Below are 27953 nucleotides of genomic sequence, written 5' to 3' on the forward strand. Positions count from 1 at the left end.
AGGCAAAAGAGGCGGTTGGGCGCGGGGACAGTGATGGAGCCAGGACAGAGTGAGGAATACCAGTACCTGCACGACATCCGGAATATTCTGGAAACAGGCTCCCAGAAGAATGACCGCACCGGGACAGGCACCTTGTCCGTGTTCGGGCTACAGTCTCGGTACAGTCTGAGGGGTGAGTGAACCGTTGATGGGCGCTGACAGCCTGGCCTGGCCACCGCGGTCTTTCCTTCTTCTAGGGAAAGCGACTCCTCAGTGAAAAGTGGAACCGTGGCGCCAAATAAGAAAACAATTTGAGACAAACTCCAGTATTTTTATAGCGGCGATTAATCTCACCGTCTCCGATACCGCTTCAGGCAGAAAATTCTAAAGTGTACTTTGTTAACGCCGCATTTCGGGAAATGCAGCAGCAAATGTACCACAATAGTCTAACTGCTGCTTTAGTGTTGATATGTTTCCTGCTTTTCGAACAGCATTGTGGAATTAAGATTGTATAAAATATTGTATTAGCATCAAGGTCCCTTAGAGTTCGCGAAGAGTTTGCCTGAATGTCTCGGCTACCAATTTATTTGAATTAGCGCCATTTGTCCCACTTGTAATTCGTGTAAACCCATGGCTGAACGGTTCAGTCTGTTACAATCACCGAATGACTACATTCCAGAAAGTGACTATTCGGCCCGTCCTGTCCATGTCAGCTATCCACAAAATCTGATTTAGCACCAGTGCTCTGCCATTTATTTCCTTTTCAGACAACGATCCAACTCCCTTTTGGATGCCAGGTTTGAATTTACCGCGTTCATACCCTTGGGCTGTGAGTTCCAGACCAACAGGTTCTCTGAGGGGCTTTTGCCCGAAATGTCGATTCTCCTGCTCCTCGGATGCTGCCTGACCTGCTGTGCTTTTCCAGCACTACACTAATCTTGACTCTAATCCAGCATCTGCAGTACCCACTTTCGCCTGACAGATTCTCTGCTCTTTCTCAGGATGGATCAATGTGGTTTGCACCAAAACAATTCTGTAACATTGGGGATTAAGAGGTTGGAGGGAGGTGTAGAGAGAGAGAGAAAAAAGTGACACTGTTGGAACAGCTGTTTTGAGTATTAGCCTGAATGGCAGTTCTCATTATGTCAGTCACGTACGTGTCATGTTGAGGGTTTTCTTAATATTCATTCAAGTGGTGTGAACCTTGCTAGTTAGGCCAGTATTTGTTGCTCAGTGGCATCGCCAGGTATCCAGGTTCGATTCCAGCCTTGGATGACTGTCTGTGTGGAGGGTGCACATTCTCCCAGTGTCTGCGTGGGTTTCCTCCCACAGTCCAAAGATGTGCAGATTAGGTGAATTGGCCATGCTAAATTGCCCACAGTGTTCGGGGATGTGTAGGCTAGGTGCATTAGTTAGGGGTAAATGTAGGGTAGGGGAATGGGTCTGGGTGGGTTACTCTTCGGAGGGTCGGTGTGGACTTGTTGGGCTGAAGGGCCTGTTTCTACATTGGAGGGCTTCTTTTTAAAAAAAGTTGAGTCGACCACATTGCTGTGGGTCTAAAGGACATTAATGAACCAGATGTATTTTTTCTGACAATTGACAATGATTTCATGGAGATAGAGAGAACTGCAGATGCTGGAGAGTCAAAGTGGATAAAGAGTGGAGCTGGGAAAAGCACGGTAGGTCAGGCAACATCAGAAGAGAAAGGAAGTCAACATTTAAGGTTGGAACCTTTCAGTGGTTTCATAATCATCATTAGACTCTTCATGAACTCTTTCTCAACTTGGCAGACGGGATTGTTACACCAGTCTCACTCAGACTAGTGTCACTATAAGCTGAAGCATGGCAATATCTGTATTTATGTTTATGGATGTAAATGCTGTACTTTGACACTGTTATCCTTGGATTTGATTCAGGAAATGTTGCTGTATAGCACATCCCCCTGAGAACAAAAGTGGGACCAGTATTTTATATCTTATCTGAAATATTGCACTTTGAGATGCTGTTACTTTCTGTTTGGAAACTTAGATTGTTGGTCAAGTTATGTTCAGTCACTTGAAGGAGCTTGAATCCATGAATCTTTGGTAAATAGTACAAGCAATGAGCATATGAAAGTTCTGTCCTAATCTCATATTTTACTTATTTGTGAAACTGAATATTGCTCAGCACATATCATTTTGAAGTTAAATTAGAATTTCCTGTTGAACTGGAAGTTGGGGAAAGTGGGATGAGAAAGTGAGGAAAAAAACCCACAATCCAGTCAATCATGACATTGTTTTAGGAGTGTGAGCAAGAAAATCGTTGGACGATAGAACAACATGGCAATGAGCAGAACCATTTTTTTTCTGCCACTCTTCCAGTGGTCATGATGATGCAAAGTGTAAGAGATAATCTGTGTGGACAAACCTATCTAGGCCTTCCTGACAAACACTCAGGAGGAATGTAGGAGTATGGTAATCAGTGCCGGAAGTGCAGCCATGAGGACCCAAATACAATGCTGTGTAAAGTTTTATTAGATCCCAGAAGAGCAATCAAGATCAATAAATTTATAAATCCCTCAAAACTAGAAAGCCTGTTGTGCTACTACCGACAGCTGTGTTGCCTCAATTTACAAAGAAAAAGTGTCACAAAACCATGACGTTTCTGTTTACAGTGGGCATGACCTCAGATGACCTTCCAGGAATTGCTTGTTTGGACTAGATCAAGGTTTGGTTATGGTCACCTCACTCACACCAGAGTGCAGTGCTTGAGCGAGTGGTAGTAGTGATGCTGCTCTGGAACAGGTTCCTCCATCAGTGCTGGCGGGGGTGTTCAGAATGCTGGGCTGATCCACACTCTGGGATATGTTGGTTGGCAGAGGGCTGGATAAAGCTGGCGCAGTTGGCCAAGATGGTGTTGGTAAAGTACAGTGTGCAAGCTCCAAAACTGCATGGAAAATTGCAGCTCTAGCATGAGGTGGTCTTCTGATCAAGTTATCCCGATCTGTCCAAATCGACATTGATCTCGTTCACCTAATCCTTGGGATGCGGCAAAACACATCTGAATTCTAGAAAATCACTACCACCTATGTGCCCCTTGCACAGTCTCATTCTGAGCCTGCTCCTAAGATTGCCCAAAAGTGGCCATTAGTGGGTCAGGGCAACAGGCTGCGGAGGGGGTTGGTGCTGGTTGTGTCTGTGCTTGCGTGTCCTGAAAGGGACTGTGCAGTGTCCACTGGCATAATGCCTTTATAGACAGTGTTAAAAATCACACAACACCAGGTTATCATCTAACAGGTTTAATTGGAAGCACACTAGCTTTTGGAGTGATGCTCCTTCATCAGGTGGTAGTGGAGGGCTCAATCCTAACGCACAGAATTTATAGCAAAAATTTACAGTGTGATGTAACTTAAATTATATATTGAAAAATTGATTGTCTGTTAAGCCTTTCATTTGTTAGAATACCGTGATAGTTTCACTTCTTTCATGTGTAAGTCACAAAACCTTTTTTTTAAAATGTTGCATTCTCGGGTTAGCTGTTGACAATGGTGATAGCTAGATAATATGTTTATAGACCGTGAGCACCTGGTGCATTATGACTCGGTACAGTTATTTTGGTTCAGTAAGTTTCTGTTCATTTTATTAAATTTCCATTAAATTTTGTTTCTTTGTTATTTCCCCACTGGGATGTCTGACCCAACTCGAGTTTTGTCTAAAAGAGCAGAAAGCAAACAGAGGAGCAAATGGTCTAAGCAAAACTTGTCAGAACCAAGGCTTTCTTTACATTCTACAACCACTTCACATGGATTTCAGGAAGTATGAATGCAGTATAAACCACCATGCAGTTACGGACATGTTTGGTAAAATCTAGAAATCAATCATTTGCTCAACAAACTAATTATGATCCAATAAATAGTACATTCCTGTTGCTGAACACATGGCCACTTGTATGAGGTTTAGAAGAAGGGTGTTAGCCAATATGTTCAAGTTGAAAATGGCGTCACTGGTATTGAATTGATATATACCAATTGAAGTTATAGTTTGTATACTTCCAGTGTATGCTTATTGAGCTGGCATTCCTTCCTGACAGCACTGGATGTGTCTGCATCAAACAAACTGCAGCAGCTCAAGGTGGCAGCACTTTCTCCAGGGTAATTAGGAATAAGCAACAAATTCTCACCATGCTGGTAATGCCCACACTTAAAGAGAGTTATTAAAAAGTAATTTAAAAAGCAATCTTAAATATGCTGTTAATTAAAACTTGGATTTTCCTTGGCTATAATGCTTAGAAAAAAAGGTATGCACCTGTTCCTAAGTACACTTTAGTTTTCCTCCTGCTCACTTCTATTTTTGGAAAGTTGCATTAATTAAGCCAGTAAATTAGCCTGGATACCATCTGGTGATCAGGAAGAAGTATAGGAAGCAACTTTGCTGTGACAACTCAACACAGGAATTTATCAGATATGAAGTTAAATTATTCTAAATGTCATTAACAAAGTTTTAACGTTTGTATTTTAGATTCTTTTCCCCTCCTCACTACAAAACGAGTGTTCTGGAAAGGAATTGTTGAAGAGCTGTTGTGGTTTATCAAGGTATGCAAAATGTGAATACTGTTTACTAAAGTTCCCAAAATGCTGCAGTCGAGTACACAGATATCTTGTGACAATTTGTTTAGGTATCAAAATTATGATAATGCATGTTTTACATCTCATTGCTTTCGATGCACTAAGTTGTGTCTAAAAATGCAAGCAATGAATAGAACAAACAACATTTTATATAAGAACCATTTTAAAGTAAATTGAAATCTCAAGCTTGCTTTTACAAAGGAAAATGTCAGAAAGCCATGAGGTTTGAGGACTACTATTCCAAAGCTTTGTCAAATAATATTTTAATATGGGATCTTAAAGGAGAGGAGACAGGGGCTTCAAGAGCTTCCCATGGTCAATTAATTTTAAACTTGAGGGGGACTGAATTGGGACAATACATATACCTCAAAAGCTCAATGGAAGAGAAAATTAGAAAATTGGCATGAGTTTGATATAGCAGATATTGAAGTTTTTAAATTGATATGTTGCAGGCAGGAATGGTACTTAATAGAGCCTGCATGGTGCTTTCAAGTGTGCATACATTGCTGATCATTGGGAACATTGGGTGAGATTTAGGGCTAAGGATGCTAGGAGGGAAGTGGTAGAGGTAGCTCCAGTGGTCTCCATGTTGTTAAGTTCATGAAATCCTTGCAAATTTTGGGAGATGATCATAAGACGACAAATAGTTAAAAATAAGCCAGTTTGCAGTAGGGAAAATAAGTTAGAGGCTATGTTTTCCTTGCAATTTAGGAGTTTTAACACATGAGGGCAAGATCTCATGATATTCCAAATAGTCTAGTAGTTGGGCAATAAATTGTTTATTCAGTTGTTTGCCATACGTGTTCAAGTCTTGGACTTTTGGATTCAGGGAGCAGAGATGTGTCAGAGTGCATAATGATGTAGCTTTGCTTGCTGACCTGGAAAGTTCATTTTCAGATGTTTTGTCACCATACTAGATAACATCAGTGAGTCTCCGGATGAAGTGTTTAATGGTTTTATTGGAGTCTAAGACATCGTAGATGTGGATTAAAAATTATTTTGTTAATTAATCAATAGCTCAGAAGTTTCTGGATGAAGGCCAAATGGAAGACTATTAGGAATCTTGCATGCAGTGTAATTGTCTTCTTTTCCCCTCCAAGAGCAGGGAAAAGAGGAAATAGGGTCGGGAGAGAGTTGTGGGTTAATGCAAAATCAGTCATGCCACAGACGTATGGTTACAATATTTTATATATATATCTTCTAACAAATGAAGTTCCTTTTAAAAATGGAAACAAAGGTGTTTTTAACCATGACCTTAGAAGTCTCCTGACTTTGTCTAGGTGAATAATTGTAATTGATTCCACAAAGTGACTACTCATCTCCAGTGGGATCATAAGAGACCATTCGTTATCAACGATCACTTCTACAAATGTAAATAGAAACTCATTTAACAATCTTCCCTGGAAGCCTGACATATGTGACGATATTATGGCTTTAAAGGGTGTATTTTTGTCCTTTTTCTCTAAATGAAGAAAGGTTGAGACAAAGGTGGCAAGCAATCTGCTGCAAAGCCACGACACAGCTTGTGAGGCCTTTTATTTTTAAAATGTTGGAACAATAGAAGTCGGCCAAATGTGTGGGGGTCAAGCTGTCACAGAATTAAAGGGTTTTTTGGGTTTTAGTTTTTCAGTAGAAGTTGGCACAAGGATCTTGAAGCTGGATATGGAAGCTTTTTCCTTTCTCTTTTACAATAAAAGCTGGCGTTGTTGTCCTGCTGCTAGAATTGCATGTGAAATAATCTGTTTCTGAATTTGCCTTCACCATGGATATGTTAATGATATGTTACTGTATTGGAATAGTTAATTAGTAGTTAATACAGTAGTATGTTAAGCATTTTGATAGTTACAGTTAAGCCAGTCCTTTGATTTTTATTTTGTGTGTATTTTAACTATTGTATAGAAATAGTGTGTTTTGCTTAATGTTGAATAGTTTGACCAATTGAATTGCATATGGAATGCAAAATGTTACTCTTTACTTTTTAAAATAAGAACAAGTTAGGGTCTAGACTATCTTAATATATTTTGAAGAGGGTTTGGTCTGGACCATAACAAATTGGGGCTGTTTGTCGCGATCAAAATCTCTAATTCCAGGTTGGGTTTAGGATTACTGGACTCGAACACTGAGTGGTGAGAGTATTGGTGCTTTTTTTTTAATTTTGGGTGTTGCATTTGATTGTTTTAAACAGGTTGTCGCTTGTATCAATAATGGCTGTTTCAGTCACTAAGAGTTTCCTGAGGGTGGAAGAAGTCACTTCAGGTGTTTTACAGAAAGTGAGAAAGGCAAAACTTTTGGAATTAGCAAACAAGTTGAAGTTGGAGTTGCCTGTGTCTGTGAGGAAAGGGGAAATAATTGCAGCTGTAGCTCTATATTCCTGGCAAGTGTAAATGCAATCAGAATAGTTAGAAATTGCTAAGATGTAATTGCCTCTAATTCAAGGTGCTACATTTGCAATGTCAAGGGAAAAACAAAGGAAAGAATAGACTTGGCAGAATAGAAAGAAAGGGAAATGTTTGAATTATGAATAAAAGCTGAGGAAAAAGAAGATGAAAAGATGGCTCTAGCAGAAGAAAGGGATAAAGAGAGTTTGAACTTCAGAGGTTGGAACTGAAAACTTAAAATGGCGGGGGTAGAGGTGAAAGATAGGATTACTGATGAGGACAGTAGCCAAAGGCCTGTTGGGGTTCTATTTAAATATGTCCAAGCATTGTCTAAATGCAAGAAAATGTAGAAGCCTTTTTCATTCATTTGAGAAAGTGACTAAACAAACAAGATGGCCATTGACCATATAAATACTGTTGATCCAAACAAAGTTGGTAGGTAGCGATAGTGATTCAAATACCTCACCATCAGAGAAGGTACTGGGGAGTATGATGAGGAGAAAAAGCCATCTTAAGTGCATATGAGTTAGTACCAGAAGCTTACAGTTTAAAGAATCTAAGGAGGGAACTGGTCAAACATACATAGTTTGAAAGGATCAAACAAAATAATTTTGATAGTTGGATAAAGGCATTGAAAATAGATCAAACGTTTGACATTCTCAGAGACGATTATTTTGGAGGAGTTCAAACATTTACTTCTTGAACTAGTGAGAACTCCTATAGAAGAGTAGAGTTAAGATTACAAGATTAGCAGTGGAAATGGCAGGTGATTGAGTTGGTTCATAAATCAAAATTTGGCTTCTGACATCAATTTCAATCTGTGAGGTATAGGAATTGGGGAGAAAGAGAAATCCTCAGGTGGTAAGGGACAAGGAGATCTCATTGAAGATAGTAAAGAGTTTACCATAGGATAAAAAGGACACCTGTGAGAGAGAAAGAGAAGTTAAAAAAAAATGTTTCAACTGTGATAAAGTTGACTGCAAGAAGGTTTGATTAAACTGAAAAATATAAGCCATAAGTATTAAGTTAGCCCAGGAGCACTGTTTTGTAGAGGAATAGGATGGTGCTATTTTCTGGGTCTGTAGATTGGATAAAGCAAAAATCACTCTTAGTAGAATGATATGCTCTTGTCAGATGTGGGAGTTTAGGGAGAGTTTGTGTTACAGAGGATTATCAGATCAAGTGGATCGGTTGGAGAGGCAATGAGGAATTTACAAGGGCAACGCGGTATGGTGGCAGTTATAGGAAGGGAGAAAAGTCACAGATATAATCACATAGATGGGTTAACTTCAGGAGAGGTAAGAGAGGAAGGCCAGTAGTGCAGGAGTCTTCTGTGGCTCTCCCCATTTCAAACAAGTATGCTGTTTTATAAAATGTAGGGGGTGATGGATTCTCAGGAGAGTGTAGCATGAACAGCCACGTTTCTCATGTAAAGACTAGCTCTAATGCACTGAGGGGTATGTTTGAGAATGTATATGGGGTGTAAGCAGGCAGGGAAAGAGTTAAGTTCTGAGTTTTGTAAAACAAGAGGTTCAGCTGAGCATGACTCAGATCAGATAAAAACTTAGTTAACAATGGGATGCTGGAGGTAAGGGTAATGGGTTAAAAAGGTGGAAAAGCATTCATTAGGTAGAGCCATTTAGCATTCATTGTGTAACGTCAGTTAACAAGGTGAAAATTATTCATTATGTGAAGTAGGTTACTCATTGTGTAACAACAGATGGCTTAATCTTTACTGTTGACACTCGCTGTAACAGTCCTCCCTGTTAAATGACTATATAGTTCATTGAGAAACTGCTGTTCCAGAGAAGACTGTGAATACATGTCCCTGTGCACAAGGGCAATCGTTCTCTCTCCCTCCAGGGCCCTGAATAAAGATGGAGGACATAAAACTACCCAGTGTCTCTGAGTGTTTTGCTTCGACTGAGGGGAGGAAAACTGGATGACACGTCCGGTTTCAACTGATCAGTTGTGTTAGGGGACTCTTTAGTCTGAGGCACAGACAGATGTTTCTGTGGCCAGCAGCAAAAAATCAGAATGGTGTTGCTGCCCTGGTGTTAGGATCAAGGATGCCTCAGAGAGGGTGCAGGGGGAGGGGGCCCAGCAGGAGGTCATTGTACACATTGGAACCAACGACATAGGAAAGGAAAAGGATGAGATTCTGAAGGGAGGATATAGAGAGTTAGGCAGGAATTTAAAAAGAGGTCCTCGAGTAGTAATATCTGGATTACTCCCGGTGCTACAAGCAAGTGAGGATAAAAATAGGAGGATAGTGCAGATGAATGCATGGCTGAGGAGCTGGTGTATGGGAGAAGGATTCACACTTTTGGATCATTGGAATCTCTTTGGGGTAGAAGTGACCTGTACAAGAAGGATGGATTGCACCTAAATTGGAAGGCGACTACTATACTGGCAGGGAGATTTGCTAGAACTGCTTGGGAGGATTTAAACTAGGAAGATGGGGGATGGGACTGAGATAGTGAGGAAAGAGATCAATCTGAGACTGATACAATTGAGAAAAGAAGTGAGTCAAACAGTCAGGGCAGGCAGGGACAAAGCAGAGAACAAGGTAGGACTGATAAATTAAACTGCATTTATTTCAATGCAAGAGGTCTAACAGGGAAGGCAGATGAACTCAGGGCATGGTTAGGAACATGGGACTGGGATATCACAGCACTTACAGAAACGTGGCTCAGGGATGGGCAGGACTTGGCAGCTTAATGTTCCAGGATACAAATGCTACAAGAAGGACAGAAAGGGAGGCAAGAAAGGAGGGGGAGTGGCATTTTTGTTAAGCCATTACAGCTGAACTGGGAGAGGATATTCCCGGAACTACATCCAGAGAAGTTATTTGGGTGGAACTGAGAAATAAGAAAGGGATAATCACCTTACTGGGATTGTATTATAGGCCCCCTAATAATCAGCGGAAAATTGAGAAACAAATTTCAGTTCTCTGTAAGAATAATAGGCTGGTTGTAATAGGGGATTTTAACTTTCCAACTATAGATTGGGACTGCCATAGTATTAAGGGTTTAGATATAGAGGCATTTGTCAAGTGTGTTCAAGGAAATTTTCTGATTCAGTATGTGGATGTATTTACTAGAAAAGGTGCAAAACTTGACCTACTCTTGCGAAATAAGGCCGAGCAGGTGACTGAGGTGTCAGTGGGAGAGCACTTTGGGGTCAGCGACCATAATTCTATTCGTTTTAACATAGTGACGTAAAAGGATAGATCAAATCTAAAAGTTGAAGTTCTAAATTCGAGGAAGGTTATTTTTGATGGTATCAGGCAGGAACTTTCAAAAGCTGATTGGGGGCAGGAGTTTGCTGGTAAGGGGATGGGTGGAAAATGGGAAGCCTTTAGAAATAAGATAATGGAGTCCAGAGAAAGTATATTCCTGTTGGGGCGAAAGAAAAGGCTGGTAGGTGTAGGGAATGCTGGATGACTAAAGAAATTGAGGGTTTGGTTAAGAAAAAGAAGGAAGCATGTGTCAGGTATAGACAGGATAGATTGAGTGAATCCTTGGAAGAGTATAAAGGCAGTAGGAATATACTTGAGAGAAATCAGAAGAACAAGAAGGGGACATGCGATAGCTTTGGCAAATAGGGTTAACGAGAATCCAAAGGGTGTTTCTAAATATATTAACGACAAAAGGTTAACTTGGGAGAGAATAGGCCCCCTCTAAGATCAGCAAGGCGGCCTTTGTGTGGAGATGGGGAGATACTAAACGAGTATTTTGCATCAGAGTTTATTATGGAGAAGGACATGGAAGATACAGAATGTAGGGAAATAGATGGTGCCATCTTGAAAAATGTCCATATTACAGAAGAGGTAGTGCTGAATGTCTTGAAATGTAAAGAAGTGGATAAATCCCCAGGACCTGATCAGGTATACCCTAGAACTCTGTTGGAAGCTAGGGAAGTGATTGCTGGGCCCCTTGCTGAGATATTTGTATCATCAATGGACATAGTTAAGGTACTGGAAGACTGGAGGTTGGCTAATGTGCTGCCAGTATTTAAGAAAGGTGGTAAGGATAAGCCAGGGAAGTATAGACTGGTGAGCTTGAGGTTGGTGGTGAGCAAGTTGTTGGTGGGACTCCTGAGGGACAGGATGTTCATGTATTTGGAAAGGCAAAGACTGATTAGCAATAGTCAACATGGCTTTGTGCGTGGAAATTCATGTCTCACAAACTTGATTGAGTTTTTTTTTGAAGAAGTAACAAAGAGGATTGATGAGGGCAGAGTGGTAGATGTGACCTCTATGGACTCCAGTAAAGCAATCGACAAGGTTCCCCATGGGAGACTGGTTAGCAAGGTCAGATCTCTCAGAATACAGGCAGAACATGCCAATTGGATACATAACTGGCTCAAAGGTGGAAGACTGAGGATGGTGGTGGAGGATTGTTTTTCAGACTGGAAGCCTGACCAGTGGATTGCCATAAGGATCTGTACTGGGTCCACTATTTTTTGTCATTTTATGTAAATGATATGGATGTGAGCATAAGAGGTATAGTTAGTAAGTTTGCAGATGACATCAAAATTGGAGGTGTAGTGGACTGTGAAGAAGATTACCTCCGATTACAACAGGATCTTGATGAGATGGGCCAATGGGCTGAGGAGTGGCAGATGGAGTTTAAATAATGCAAGGTGCTGCTTTTTGGAAAAGCAAATCTTAGCAGGACTTATACATTTAATGGTAAGGTCCTAGGGAGTATACTGAACAAAGAGACTCCTCATGGAGTTCATAGTTCCTTGAAAATAGATTTGCAAGTAGGTAGGATAGTGAAGAAGGCATTTAGTATGCTTTCTTTATTGGTCAGAGTATTGAGTATCGGAGCTGGGAGGTCATGTTGCAGCTGTACAGGACATTGGTTAAGCCACTTTTGGAATATTGCGTGCACTTGTGGTTTCCTTCCTATCAGAAGAATGTTGTGAAACTAGAAAGAGTTCAGAAAAGATTTACAAAGTTGTTGCCAGGGTTTGAAGTATAGGGAGAGTTTGAACAGGCTTGGGCTGTTTTCCCTGGAGCGTCAGAGGCTGAGGGGTGACCTTTATAGTGGTTTATAAAATCATGAGGGGCATGAATAGGATAAATAGACATGGTCTTTCCCTGGGGTGGGAGAGTCCAGAACTCGAGGGCATAAGTTTAAGGTGATATAAAAGATATAACAGACCTCAGGCAACTTTTTCACGCAGGGAGTGGTACATGAATGGAATGAGCTGCCAGAGGAAGTGGTGGAGGCTAGTAAATTGCAACATTTAAAAGGCATCTGGATCAGTATATGAATAGGAAGGGTTTGGAGGGATATGGGCTGGGTGCTGGCAACTGGGACTAGACTAGGTTGGGATATCTGGTCGGCATAGACAAGTTGGATCGAAGGGTCTGTTTCTGTGCTGTACAACTCTATGACACTTAATCAGTGTTGATGGTTAGAAAAAACAACAGGAAGGTAGATAATAAGGTAAGCCAGCGAGTTTTATTGAAGTGGTAAAGGAAAGCACAATGGAAGGTAAAAAGCTGCACCAGAATGTACAGTCTGGCCAGGGGTTGGTTAAGAAGAAAGTGCCAGATCTCTTTAAAGCACTTACTTGCATGGGTATGCTTAACTTATGTGTGCCAGGAGAAGCAGGTACTGAAGTTAAGATTTTAAAAGATTTGGAAACAAATCAAACTTTGGTGAGTGATGATTAGGTATTTTATACAAAAGGAGTATTGGCAGAAAAAGTGGTAATATGGGGAGTTCATGATAAGAATAGCAGTGTTCCATTGTATAAAGTGAGCTTGGAGAGTCAGGTGAAGTGGCGGTAGGAATTAAAGAGAAATTCTTGGTTCCAGACGTATAGTTTATTCTTGGTGGTAATAAAGCTGGATCACAGTTGGAAGTGCTGACGACTGTGGTTGAAAAGTCAGTCGAAAGTCAACCAATTGAAGTATATCCGAGAATATTTCCTGACTGTGTGGTAACAAGGTCACAAAGACACAAGTTGAAGCAGGAGGAGAAATCAAAGAATAAAGATAAGGAAGTTGAAGTTCAATTATCGGAGACTATGTTTGATCAAATAGTTGAGGAAAAAAATGAAAATAGGCTGAGGACAAAAATGGAGATTTTTAGTTCCAGAGAAATTAGCTTAATTACAATAGAAGAATTAAAAACTAAAGCAGTTGTATAAAAAATCTTACACTGAAGAAGAATCTGAGTAAATCCCAGAATGTTACTATTTTAAAAATGAAGTCTTGATGAGGAAATGGAAACCATCACGCACTCGGGCAGATGAGAAATGGGACAAGTAGTTTATCAAGTTGTATCACCAGTGAGTTATAGGAAGCAGGTGTTGCGGGTAGCACATGAATTACTAGTAGGACATCATTTAGGAGTAAAGATAATTCAAGCCAGAATAAAAAAGCATTTTTATTGGCCTTAGCTGCATAGTGTTGTGGTTGAATTTTACTGGATAAGTACCTGTAAGATAATTGGAAAACCTCAGGCAGTGATAAAACCAGCACTCTTAATGTCCATTCCTGCATTTTTGAGGAACATTTTACAGGAGTCTTAATTAATTACATAGGACCTGTGCCTAAAACAACCAGTGGGAAATCTGTATTTGTTGACCGTAATGTATGTGTCTACTAGGTTTCCAGTAGCCATTCCATGACCCAATATCTCACTAAAAGGATTGTTGAAGAGCTACTCATTTTTGTTTTGAAACCTAGAGACAGACTACCCACAGAAATTCAATCTGAAGGGTCAAATTTTACAGTAAAGTTACTCAAGGAAGTTTTGAATGACTTAGGAATAAAACAATTCAAATCCACTGCATACCATCCAGAATTGCAGTGAGTATTAGAACAGTGGCATCAAACTTTGAAGACCATGTTGAGGGCTTTAAGTCAAGACTGTCCAGGCAATTGGGATAAAGGAATTCCGTTTGTATTTTTTACAATTAGGGATGCATCTAATGAATCAACTAACTTCAGTCCATTTGAATTAGTTTTTGGGCATTAATTGAGAACCACTGTAATTAATTAAGGAGAAATTGGTGAGTTTGAGATCGCATATTTGGACTGTTTAAATTTTAGGGAATGAATAAATAGAGGGGGGGTGTTGGCTAAACACCATTTGAAAGTAGAACAGCATGTGTGTTCCTTTTAGGGTGAAAGGCAAGGCTGGTAGGTGTAGGGAATGCTGGATGACTAGAGAAATTGAGGTTTTTGGTCAAGAAAAACGAAGGAAGCATATTAAGGGTATAGACAACAGAGATCAAGTGAATCCTTAGACTATGAAGACAGAAGGAGTGAACTTAAGAGGGAAATCAGGAGGGCAAAAAGGGGACATAGGTTTTGGCAAATAGGTTTAAGGGGAATCCAAAGGGATTTTATAAATTCATCAAAGGGTAAGTAGGGAGAGAATAGGACTCCTCCAAAGAACTACAAGAGATGGGGGAGATACTAAAGGAGTATTTTGCATCCGTGTTTACTGTGGAGAAAGATATGGAAGACACAGAATGTGTGGAAATAGTTGGTGGCATCTTGGAAAATATCCATGTTACAGAGGAGGTGGTGCTGACTATCTTGAAGCACATAAAGGTGGATAAATACTCAGGACCTGATCAGGTCTATCCTAGAATTCTGTAGGAAGCTGGGGAAGTGATTGCTCGGCCACTTGCTGAGATATTTGGATCATTGATAGTCACAGGTGAGGTGTCGGAAGACTGGAGGTTGGCTAATATGGTGCCACTATGTAAGAAAGATGGTAAGGAAAAGCCAGTGAACTATAGACCAGTGAGCCTGATATTGGTGCTGCGCAAGTTGATTGAGGGAATCCTGAGGGACAAGATTTACATGTATTGAGATAGGCAAGGACTGATGAGAGATAGTCAGCATAGCTTTGTGTGTGGGAAATTATGTCTCACTAATTTGATTGAGATTTTTTGAAGCTGTAACAAGAGGATTGAGGGTCGAGCGATGGACGTCATCGGTATGGACTTCAACAAGGCTCCTCATGCAAGGTTAGATCTTATGGAATATAGGGAGAATAGCCATTTGGATGCAGAACTGACTCAAGGTCATGTTGGAGGATTGGTTTTCAGACTGGAGGCCTGTGACTAGTGGTGTGACACAAAGATGGGTGCTAGATCCACTGCTTCTCATTTATATAAATGACTTGGATGTAATCATAGGAGATATAGTTAGTAAGTTTGTAGATGACACCAAAATTGGAGGTGAAGTGGACAGCGAAGAAGGTTACCTCAGAATACAATAAGATTTTGATTGGATGGGCCAGTGGGCAAGGAGTGGTAGGTGGAGTTTAATTTAGAGGAATGTGAGGCGCTGCATTTTAGAAAGACAAATCAGAGCGCGATTTGTATATTTAATGGTAAGGTCCTGTAGAGTGTTGCTGAACAAAGAAACCTCTGAGTGCAGGTTCATAGTTCCTTGAAAGTAACATCGCAGGTAGATAGGATAGTGAAGAAGGAATATGATATGCTTTCCTTTATTGGACAGAGCATTGAGTATAGAAGGTGGGAGGTCATGTCGCAGCTGTACAGGACATTGGTTAGGTCACTTTTGGAACATTTATGCAATTCTGGTGTCTCTCCTATGGCAAAGATGTTGTAAAACTTGAAAGGGTTCAAAAAAAGATTTACAAGGGTGTTGTCAGGGTTTTAGGATTTGAGTTATAGGGAGAGTTTGAATGGATTGGGCCTGTTTTTCATGATTAGCCAAGGCTGATGGATGGCCTAATAGAGGTTTATAAAATCTTGAGGGGCATGCATATGGTAAATCGTAATGGTCTTTTTCCCTGGATTGTGAGAGTCCAGAACTAGAGGGCTTAGGCTTAGTGTGAGAGGGGAAAGATTTAAGAGGGATCTAAGGGGCAACTTTTTCACACAGAGTGTGGTGCACGTATGAATTGAGCTGCCAGAGCAGTGGTGGAGGCTGGTACAATTCAACATTTAAAAAGCATCTGTATATGTACATGAATAGGAAGGGTTAGAGGCACATGGGCCAAGTGTGGACAAATGGGACTAGATTAATTTTGGATATCTGGTTGGCACAGAGGAGTTGGAACGAAGGGTTTGTTTCTCTACTGTATATCTCTATGCCTCTATGATGAAACAGGAAACAGACAAGAAGTCAAGTATTCACAATTTTTCACTTGGGAATAAAATTTTAGTGTTACTTCTAGTGGTAGGTGAGGGCAAGTTTTAGTGGACTTTATGAAATTGAAAGGAAATTGAGATGAATTATTTGATAAGAACACCAAAGAGGAAGAAATCTGAGTGTCATGTGGATATACTTAAAAAGTATTTTGATAGGGAAGGAAAGCAAAAGGAGAATGTGTTACTGGTTACAACAGAGTTCAGATAATTCTGAATTGAACATTCCTCAAATTAAATTGGACAATGAGGAAGTTCTTAAAATTTGGGGTAGATTAATATGTTACTTTCCAGAGGAACTTCAAAATGACCTGAAAAAGTTATTACAATCCACACGGGGAGATGTGGGAATAAGCTCGGAACTGCTTATCTAGTTACAAATAATATAGATAGAGGAAATGCTGTTCCAATTAAGCAACATCCTTATCGACTTAACCCTCTAAAGTTGACATAAGCTCAAAGAGATTTGAATGCATGCTATAAAGACAATATGATTAAAGTGAGTTGCGGTGAATGGAGCTCACCCTTCGTAATAGTACCAAAGTCAGATGGTATCCAATGTTTGTGTGTAGACTATTGCAATGTTAGTGCAGTTATAAAGTCTGATTCATATCCTATTCCAAGTTTAGAAGACCTGTTTTGAGAAGGTGGGACAAGCAACATATATTTCTAAGTTGGACCTACTAGGATAGTGGCAGGTTCCTTTGTCTGAAAGAGTAACACCGAATGGACTGTATCAGTTTAAAGTCATGCCATTTGGTATGAAAATGTGCACCAGCCATCTGTTAAAGACTAACCAATAAAGTTATTTTGGAATTATCTAATTGTGTGATGTACGTCAACAACCTGGTGACTTTTAGTCACACGTGGATGGGACATTTGGAGCATCTATCGGAATTGTTCGATTTGACTTCCAGGAATAGGCTTGGTGATAAACCTGGCTAAGACTGAGTTTGCAAAAGCCCAAGTCACCTTCCTGGGCCATGTTATTGGACATAGACAGGTGGTCTCACGGGATGTGAAAACAAAGGTTATTGGAGAATTTCCCATACTATTGACAAAGAGGGAAGTGCTATGATTTCTGGGACTGAGTGAATTTGTCAGAAGTTTGTACAGAGTTTTAGCAATGTGGTTGCTCCACTGACTGACTTGAAGTGCAGAAAATTTCAGTGGACGAATGAATGTTAAAAGGCATTTGACAGCCTGAAAGCTGTTAACCACTGCCCCGGTGTTGGCCATACCTAAATATTCAAGGTGGCTGTCGATGGAGAGATGTGGGTGTTGATGATGTACTTTTGCAGGAAGATGCTGACAACATAGAAAGACCTATTGGGTATTTTTTCCAGAAAATTGAATACTCATCGATTAAAAATATTCCACAGTTGAAAAGGAGACCCTGAACTTTATGTTGGTGTTGCAGCATTTGAGCAATTTTACATACTGTGAGTAATATGTCTGAGACAATTGTATATACTGATCAAAACCCCTTAGTTATTGTAAAAATTAAGGATAGAAATTCCAGATTGTTTAGATGGAGTTTAATCTTGCAGCCAGAGAACATAATTGCTAACCCGTCACATCTTTGAAGGAAAACTGAGGCATTCGGTGACGGGGGTAAAGTGGACTGTTGGAATGAATGTTTGCATGCTTAGAATCATAATGTATATGTATTTTTGTGTACTAATAGCATAAAATTAAAAGTTGTTAAAAATTAAGCCATCTTTGTATATTGATCATTTTTCTTTAAAGGGGGGGGGGGGGGGGAAGTATGAAGACATTATGGCTTTGGGGTATATTTTGTCCTTTTGTTTTGCATGTCAAGAGGGGTTGAGACAGGTGGCCAAGCAGTTTGCTCCAAAGCCAATAAAGTAAACCGCTTGTGAGGCCTTTTTTTAAAAACGTTGGAACAATAGAAACAGCCTGAATGGGTGGGGTCAAGCTCCAGAGAATCAGGATTTCTTTTTAGTTTTAGCCTTCAGCAGTAGTTGCTAGGGTCTTGAAGCTGGATGTGGAAGCTGTTATTCCTCTCTCTTACAACTAAAAGCTGGGATTCTCTTCCTGATGCTAGAATTGTATGTGAGACAATCTATCTTATTGAGTTTGCCTTTGCCAAGGGTGTTTATGGGATGTTACTATAATGGAACAGCTAAGCATTTCTATAGAATTACAATTAAGCCAATTTTTAAAATATTTTGTCTGTACTTTAATTAGTGTAAAAATAGTGTGTTTTGCACAGTGTTGAATAGCTTGACCAATTAAATTGCATCTGGAGCATAATGCCTTACACTTGCCTTTTTAAAGTAGGAAAAGGTAGGGTCTAGGCTAAATGAATGTTTTGAGGGGTTTTGTCGTGGTCCACAACACACATTTGAAAGAATGAGAGCTGTAATGTTCAAATCAGTTAAGCAAAGGCAATTTACCTTTTACAAAGAAATATAGATTGAAGTATTTTCTTCACCTGAGTTAACCTAATACCTAATGTGGAAACATAATTCACATTTTGGGATTGCATCCATTTCAAAGTATAAAAAACATCTAGCAGGGAGCTGCTATTTTGTGCAGAAACCACAGAAAAGTGGGCATTTTGTTGAGCTAACTGTTTGACACAGTTTTGATTTCTCTGACGCAGAGAGAGAGGTCTGTGATTAGGTAACACAACCAGCAAGAGGAAAAGGTCTTTATCTGCTCCCACATTCTAACAATAAAAACCCTTTGTTTACACATGCTATCTTACATGTTGCACAACATTTCAACAATGAACTCCAGGCTACCAATCATATCTGAATGAAATGATTTTCATAGTAACTCTTTACTACTCAAGTCCCTCACAACTCCTTCATGATCACAATTACCTAATATAGGTAGTTTACCATTTATAAACAATTTTTAGAAAGTTTCAGACGTAGCAGTTTATATCCAATACACTTTTTCATTAGATAAAGAAGGAAAATCTATGACTTAACAGATGAGATTGCTTTATTAATTGTGAAGCTGACCTGTGGAATTGAGGAGCGAGACAGTGGTTTTGGAGTGGAGGAGTGTTTGTCCCTGATGTCTTGCAGAATTTGGTCATCTTCAGTAGTACTAATCTTTCCCTCCGGTAGGAAAACTCCAGACTTCCTTCCAACAAGAATGCTGGGTTATTTCCCTGGATCTTCTCCCTCTCCCTCTTCCTCAATCCTTGTATTTTCTGTTTGTAACTCTGCTGTTCCAATTCTTTTCTCTTAACAAGCCTCATTACGCACTTCAGTCTCCCATCTTAACTGAGGTGTGTAAATTGTCAAGCTCCCTTTGTAATTTGTTTCCTAGACTCCTTGCACTTTTTAAAAATTCTGCTGTATGCCTCATGTGAACACTATAGGCAAGCTTGTTATAGAATGTTTACAACTTTATTTTACCTCTCTTGACTTCCTTAGGGATTTGATGAAAATAGACTCTTAATCCCTATCACATTCCTCTCTAATACATCTATTGCTCCAGTTACCCCAGTCTTTGCTGTCAAGCTTCCTAGTTCCCTCTCTAGCATGTGCCAATGGTATTGCACTTCTCTGCTTTCACTTAGTTATTCCACATGCATCTAACTGCAATCTAAGACTTCTTCCCAAAATTAAAGCCAATTAAGCCTCGGCTTGTATAATAATCCACTTTTGACATCACTGTTGATTAATACTTGCTAATAATGTAAAAGGTTAGTGTAAGATTGCAGCATCGATTATTTTAAATTGGATTATTTACAAATTAAAAGGCACTGCATACAAACACCCGTGAATATGAATTGGGGCATTTACATGTAGGGAGAGACTTCGAGAAAAATTGAGGACAATGAATTCAGAGAAGAAAATAAGATGACTTGCAATGAAAGTTGAAATCAATGAGAACCAGTAATGATTTGGTATAAAATGCAGGGGGAGAAATCAATATATTTATCAAGGTGAGAAACTTGCATGCAACTTGGTTGAAGTGGTAGATTTAGATTTTTAAAAGAGGCCAAGACATGTGTGGAATAAGGTAAGATTCTGAAAAATTGCTAGAGGAATAAAGTGCAGCAAAGTGTTAACTGACAATTTGGACAAGGTAAATGCGTGAAGATATAGACAAAAGGGAAGGTGCCATCACCTCTTGGCCAGATTTGTCAAGGTTATGAAGTCATTGTAACTCATGGATGGCAAGAATGTGGAAAGTGACAGTGTAAGCTGATTCATTGACAGAAGTTCACAAAGTCAGCAATGAATGGAACAGAAAATGAGTAGGATGGGGTAGTTAGTGTTGCTTCTCCTGAGAAGGAGTCAAATCTGAGACAGTGGTGGAAGAGCAGAAAGGTTGGGAAGGTGAAACGAGCGATTGCCTGTTATGATAATATGCAAAATAAAAATTAGGCATGCCCTGATTAATAGCGCGAAATTGAGAAACCAAAGGAGATCTCAGTTTCTGTAAGAATAATAAGGTGATTGTAGTAGGAGATTTTAACTTTCCAAACACACTGGGAATGCCATAGTGTTAAGTTTTAGATGGAGAGAAATTTAACTGTGTACAAAAGTTTCTGATTTAGTATGTGGATGTAACTACTAGAGAAGGTGCAAAACTTGACCTACTCTTGGGAAATAAGGCAGGGCTGAGAAGTCAATTGGGGAGCACTTTGGGGCCAGTGATTACAATTCTATTAGTGTTAAAATAGTGATGGAAAAGGATAGACCAGATCTAAAACATAAAGTTCTAAATTAGAGAGAGGCCAATTTGTACCGTATAAGGCAAGAACTTTCAAAAGATTGGGTGTGGATGTTCACAGGTACAGGGACAGTTGGAAAAATGGGAAGCCTTCAAAAATGAGATAACGAGTGTCCGGAGACAGTATGTTCCAGTTAATGTGAAGGGCAAGCACTGGTAGGTGTAGGGAATGGTGGGTGACTAGAGAAGTTGCGGTTTTGGTTAAGACAAACAAAGGAAACATGTCAGTTATCGAGTGGATCCCTAGAAGAGTATGAAGTCAGTAAGTGTATAGTTCAAAGATGAAATCAGGAGGGCAAAAAGATCACTTGAGAAAGCTTTGGCAAATAGGGTTAAAGAGAATCCAAAGGGATTCTACAAATACATTAAAGGCAACCAGGTAACTAGAGAGAGAATAGGGCCCCTTAAAGGTCAGCAAGACCACCTGTGTGGGACTGCAGGAGAGGGAGGAGATACTAAACAAGTATTTTTCATCATTGTTTACTCTGGAGAAGGATATGGAAGATAGGCAACATGAGGAAATAAATAGTGACATCTTGAAAAATGTCCATTATTAAAGATGAGGCGTCACTGTACCTCTTAAATTGTATAAAGGTGGATAAATCCCCAGGACCTGATCAGGTATAGCACAGAACTCTGTGGAACTAGGGAAGTGATTGCTGAGCCCCTTGCTGAGACATTCGAATCATCAATAGCTATTGGTGAGGTGCCCAGAAGACTGGAGGTTGGCTAACGTAGTACCACTATTTAAGAAAGATGGTAAGGAAAAGCCTATAGACCCGGTGAGCCTGATATTTGTGGTGGGCAAGTTGTTGGAAGGAATCCTGAGGGGCAGGATTTAATGTATTTGGAAAGGCAAGGACAGATTAGGTGTAGTCAGTGTGGCTTTGTGTGAAATCGTGCCTCACTAACGGATTGATGAGAGAAGTGCAGTGGATGCAATCTATATGGACTTCAGTAAAGCGTTCGACAAGGTTCATCATGGTAGACTGGTTAGCAAGGTTAGATCACATGGAATACTAGGAGAACTAGACATTTTGAATTTACAAATGGCTTGAAGGTAGAAGATAGTGGGTAGTGGTGGAGGGTTGTTTTTTAGCCCTGTGATCAGCGGTGTGCCACAAAGATTGGTGCTGGGTCCACTGCTTTTTGTCATTTGTATAAATGGTTTAGATGGTGAACATATGAGGTGTTGTTAGTAAATTTGCAGATGACACCTGAATTGGAGGTGTAGTGGACAGCAAAGAAAGTTACCTCAGAGTACAATGGTATCTTGATCAGATGGAATTTAATTTAGATATATATGAAGTGTTGCATTTTGGAAAGGCAAATCAGGGCAGGACTTATTCATTTAATGGTAAGGTCCTGGAGAGTGTTGCTGAACAAAGAGACCTTGGAGTGCAGTTTTGTAATTCCTTAAAAGTAGAGTAGAAAAGTTGCAGGTAGATAGGACAGTGAAGAAGCCATTTGGGATGCTTGCCTTTATCGGTCAGTACTTTGAGTATAGGAGTTGGAAGATCATGTAACTGTACAGGATATTGGTTAGGCCACTTTTGGAATATTGTGTGCAATTCTGGTCGTCTTCCTATCGGAAGGATGTTGTGAAACTTGAAAGGGTTCAGAAAAGATTTACAAGGATGTTGCCAGCGTTGGAGGATTTGAGCTATAGGGAGAGGCTGAATAGGCTGGGGCTGATTTCACTGATGCGTTGAAGACTGAGGAGTGACCTTATAGAGGTTTATAAAAATCATGAGGAGTATGGATAGGGTAAATAGTCAAGGTCTTTTCCCTGGGGTGGGGGAGTCAGAACTAGAGGACATAGGTTTAGGGTGAGAGGGGAAAGATATTTAAGGGACCTAAGGGGCAACTTCTTCACACATGGTGGTACGGGTATGAAATGAGCTGCCAGAGGAAGTGATGGAGGCTGGTACAATTACAGCATTTAAAAGGCATCTGGATGGGTATATGAATAGGAAGGGTTTAGAGGGATATGGGCCAAGTGGTGGAAAATGGAACTAGGATAGGTATGGATATCTGGTTGGTTTGGACGAGATGGACCGAAGGGTCTGTTTCCGTGCTGAACATCTCTCTGACTCTATGGTTCTACAGTTACACCACTATTGAAAAACTGCATTCAATTCCGGTCTCCCTGCTATACGAAAGTTGTTAGACAGTATATTCCTGTTGGAGTGAAAGGGAATGCTGGATGCCTAAAGAAATTGAGGGTTTGATTAGAAAAAAGGAAGCATATGACAGGTATAGATAGGATAGATCGAATCCTTAGAAGAGGCAGTAGGAGTATACTTAAGAGGGAAATCAGGAGGGCAAAAAGGAGACATGACGTAGCTTTGGCAAATACAGTTGAGGAGAATCCAAAGGGTTTTTACAAATAAATTAAGGACAAAAGGGTGTCTCGGGAGAGAATAGGGCCACTCAAAGATCAGCAAGGTGCCTTTGTGTGAAGCTGCAGGAGATGGGGTAGATATTAAAGGAGTATTTTGCATCAGTATTTACTGTGGAAAAGGACATGGAAGATATAGAATGTAGAGAAATAGATGGTGACATCTTGAAAAATATCCATATTACAGAGGAGGAAGTGCTTGATGTCTTGAAACGCATAGAAGTGGATAAATCACCAGGATCTGATCAGGTGTACCTTAGAACTCTGTGGGATGCTAGGGAAGTGATTGCTGGGCCTCTTGCTGAGATATTTATATCATCAATAGTCCCAGGTGAGGTGCTGAAAGACTGGAGGTTGGCAAATGTGGTGCCGCTGTTTAAGAAAGATGGTAAGGACAAGCCAGGGAACTACAGACCAATGAGCCTGACGTCGGTGGTGGGGCAAGTTGTTGAGGGAATCCTGAGGGCCAAGATGTACATGTATTTGGAAAGGCAAGGACTGATTCGGGATAGTCAACATGGCTTTGTGCATGGGAAATCATGTCTCACAAACTTGATTGAGTTTTTTTTTGAAGAAGTAACAAAGAGGCTTGATGAGAGCATGGTGGTGGATGTGATCTATATGGACTTCAGTCAGGCATTCGACAAGATTCCCCATGGGAGATTGGTTAGCGAGGTTAGATCTCATGGAATACAGGGAGAACTAGCCATTTGGATACAGAACTGGCTCAAAGGTAAAGACAGAGGGTGGTGGTGGAGCCCTGTGACCAGAGGAGTGTCACAAGGATAGGTGCTGGGTTCACTACTTTTCATCATTTATGTAAATTATTTGGATGTGAGCATAAGACACAGTAAGTTTGCAGATGACACCAAAATTGGAGGTGTAGTGGACAGCGAAGAAGGTTACCTCCAATTACAACGGGATCTTGATCAGATGGGCCAACGGGCTGAGAAGTGGCAGATGGAGTTTAATTCAGCTAAATGGGCTAATATAATTGCAGCATTTCAAAGGCATCTGGATGGATATATGAATAGGAAGGGTTTAGAGAGATATGGGCGAAATGCTGGCAAATGGAACTTGTTGGCATGGACGAGTTGGACCGAAGGGTCTGTTGCCATGTTGTATATTCCTAAAATTTAAAAGCCATGGAATAGTGAGATAGTAGAAGACATCAGTTGTCTTGTAGTGGAGTCAGTAAACTGATCTCCATGTATGAGGACAAGACAGTCAAGATACTCTTCTAACCTTGAATACTTTTATCATTTGTAATGCAAAAGAAGTAATTTCTAAGACAGGTACTTCTTATTTAACATTGCCCTGTATCGTATTATTTTACTTAACTTTTTTTTAAAGGACGTGTTTCTTCACATTGATCTTTCTCTTTTACGTTGTGGATCATCCTGCATCAGTCATCTTGTGCTAGAACCTGATCAGCACTTTGAAAAGTTAAAGAGATTAAATTGAAAAAGTGGTTGACAGAGTGGAAGAGGAGACATCCGAATCTGTGCTACTCAGGCTTTTTTAAACTTTAGTCAGCAACACAGTAAGTGGTGGAAATGAGCTGCCTTATTGATGTTAAAGTACCTATTTGAGTTAGCTCAGGGAATCTCTGATGGACTTGACCTGTAAGCCCCTCTCTGTTTGTCCCGGAGATCATACTCCGTGGTAGTCTAAATTATAAAACTCTTACAGTTTAGTTTAAATTGTTATCCTTATTTACCAATGGCATAAGTGTTACACAAGACTGTAGGTACCTACAAGCCAGGCTTAAGCTAAGGTTTTAAAACCATTAGTAGAGTCGCGGTGCCAGCTTTAACTCCCAAGAGCTGTCTCAGGCTACTCCCTTTATTCCTGCAAACAAGCTGTCTTTATACAGAAATTGGTATTAAAATTACAAAAACAGCACATGTCCTTAATCAGATAAGCAGCAATAAATTAGCAAAGGTTTATAGAGGAAGAGAAATTCATTGACAGGTCTGAGTACGCTTGACTAATTAAGCTAAATGTACATCAAAGTGGGATCCCTGACACAAACCAGGCCAAATGGTCAATTGCTTTGGCTAGATCACCTTCCCGTTTAACAGTACATAGTAACAAGAGGTTAAAATTATGTGGAAAAGATCATGAGGTAACCTCGCTCAGCTAACATGCCCACTATCATACTACAAAATGACTCTTTCTTTTAATATCATAAATTCCAAAAATGCAAATTAAATTCATAACATTCCCGGATCTCGAGCTCCAGGGAACAACACAAACATTCAATCCATGACAAGCAAGTGTACACTCAAATCAGACCACAAAGAGTTTACCTTCTACATCAGTTTCCATCTTGTCTCTCCCTCAGAGTCCCTTGAGCCCTTAGGTCAGTGAATGTAATTTTCAGAGGACTGTTTTCCCTCTCTTTCTCACACATGAACACCTTGCAACTTTCTTACTATGTCAGTTTCAGGGTTTGTTTTTTCCTAGCTTATAGGGGTAATGAGACATTCACATTCCAGAACAGTCAAGATTAGGGAGCTGAGCTTCATAAATTCAAATCTGCTCAGTGTGGTATACATGAGAATGTAATCAGGATTCTTCTGTTAAGTGCATATTCCATTCAGCTTATTAAATTACGAGTTATTTTCCTATTGAGTATGAGTTTTGTTAAGAGTCTTCAGTATAAACCAGAAACTCAGTTATCCAACATGGGGGGAGAAGGAAATACTGCCATACATTCCACAAGTGAACAAATGTTATCACCTTATTTACATTGACCCATTGAAACTAAGAACAGATGTCCTTAGTTCATCTGAACAAAGGCTGACGTTTTCCCCCAACCATGGTCAAGTGCTTTCCTGCATCTCCTGTAACAGGAAGCTTTCTCAAAGAGATCAAGGAAAACTACCAGCCCAGCAATTAAATTGAACTCTTTAAATGTCCTGATGCTAGGAAAATGAGAAGTGTACATAAGAGGCAGCCGCAGCAGTCAAAATGAGTGGAAACAGTCAGTCGTATTGTTGGTAAAATCAAAGTTCACAAAATGTTTTGTGTTGGCAGAGTTAGTTGTGCCAAAAGCAGCATAATGAAACATCTGGCAAGTGCTTTTCTAAATTGGTCATAGAGATGTACGGCATGGAAACAGACTCTTTGGTCCAATTTGTCTATGCCGACCAGATATCCTAAATTAACCTACTTCCATTTACCAGCACTTGGCCCATATCCCTCTAAACCCTTCCTATTCATATACCCATCCAGATACCTTTTAAATGCTGTAATTGTATGAGAAAAAACCCAAAATCTTGTATGAATATTTACAGAATGAGCAGGGTTAGGGTTGTCCGGAGTTTCAGTGGACATTCCTATCTGCACAGCATCAAAATGACTGGTGAGTTTGGCATGGCTACAACATCCTCAAGTGCATTGACAACATTAAAGAAAGAAAACTGCAGATGCTGGAGGATCAGAAACAAAAACAGACATTGCTGGAAAAACTCAGCAGGACTGGCAACATCTGTGGAAAGAAATAAAAGTTAATCCTTTGTGTACAGTGACCCCTCAGAAGTTCCAGATGCTGCCAGACCAGTTGACGTTTTATAGCAGTTTCTGTTTTTTGCGTTGACAACATTGCTGGATGATTCATGGTGCAAAGCCTCATTATTGTGCCTGGGCTTTGTATGGCAAAAGGTGTTGTGTCTAGTATGTCTGACCAACTGTCAATGGCAAAAGAGGATCTTGTGATGCTAACTGGACTGCAGTGATTAAGAAGGCAGCTCACCACTACCACCTCTGGTCAATTAGTGATGAGCAATAAATACCGCCCTAGGTTGTCATATATCCAGTGTAGAAATGTTTCAAAGAAAGTGTGCTAAGGGTTTCCAGCTTCCTTAGTCCTGCAGCTTCTCAAAATTACAACCAACGTGTTTACTTCCTCCAGTATAATCTGTTTTAAAATTCTACAGCAAGGTCTTGGGAACTTGTTCTCCTTCAGTTTTAAGTTCTCAGTACCTGTTCCTTTGTGATTATAGTTTTCACCCTCCATTTGGCTGCTTGATTTACAAGTATTTCTCGGATGCTGTTTGAGTGAAGACAAATAGTCTGTTCAATATGTCTGAGGTTTACTTACTTTCCATTATTACTTTCTGGAATAATGTTGGCAATTTATATCTTCAATTTTATTTCAGGGATCTACCAATTCTAAGGAGTTGTCAGAAAAGGGGATTAGAATTTGGGATGCCAATGGATCGCGAGACTTTCTGGACAAGCATGGATTTTCAAACCGAGAGGAGGGTGATTTGGGGCCTGTTTATGGCTTCCAGTGGAGGCACTTTGGGGCTGAATACAAGGACATGCATGCAGGTTAGGAAAGATTAACGTGTTGTACCAAATCTCAGTTTACTGTACATACTCGTGTACAGGTCGTGTTCACGTACAAGTCAACCCCTTATTTTGGCCAAAAAATCTTTGTATTTCCCATATATCTTGTGTATAATTCGAACCTACTATAAGGCTCTTTGTTTACTATATCGCATTTCTATTCATTCATTCATACTTCTACTTACTGCACTTAGTTTACTACAGCACGTTTTGATTGATTGATTCGTTCATTCATTCAGACTAGTACTACGTCTATCGGTGCTTATCGTACTCTGTTCACTATATATCCAAAAGTTAATATTGTTAAAAAGCTAATCATTTTAATTGTGCCATTATATCTGAATACAAG

The 27953-nt window shown here is 40.0% G+C and overlaps 1 protein-coding gene across 1 annotated transcript in view; it reads left to right on the top strand.

Moving 5' to 3' along the window:
- The window catches only part of tyms (thymidylate synthetase), a 34703-nt gene continuing 6750 nt past the window's right edge, over positions 1–27953 (top strand). The window contains exons 1-3 of the mRNA XM_087985845.1: positions 1–172; positions 4476–4549; positions 27412–27586. Coding sequence (XP_087841971.1) covers positions 34–172; positions 4476–4549; positions 27412–27586 — 388 coding nt within the window. The 5' untranslated portion in view covers positions 1–33. The remainder of the gene's footprint in view (positions 173–4475; positions 4550–27411; positions 27587–27953) is intronic.

The sequence above is a fragment of the Chiloscyllium plagiosum genome, unplaced genomic scaffold (assembly GCF_037043375.1).
Source record: "Chiloscyllium plagiosum isolate Xiang-an unplaced genomic scaffold, Cpla_swu_hap1 HiC_scaffold_4, whole genome shotgun sequence".
Lineage (NCBI taxonomy): Eukaryota > Metazoa > Chordata > Chondrichthyes > Orectolobiformes > Hemiscylliidae > Chiloscyllium > Chiloscyllium plagiosum.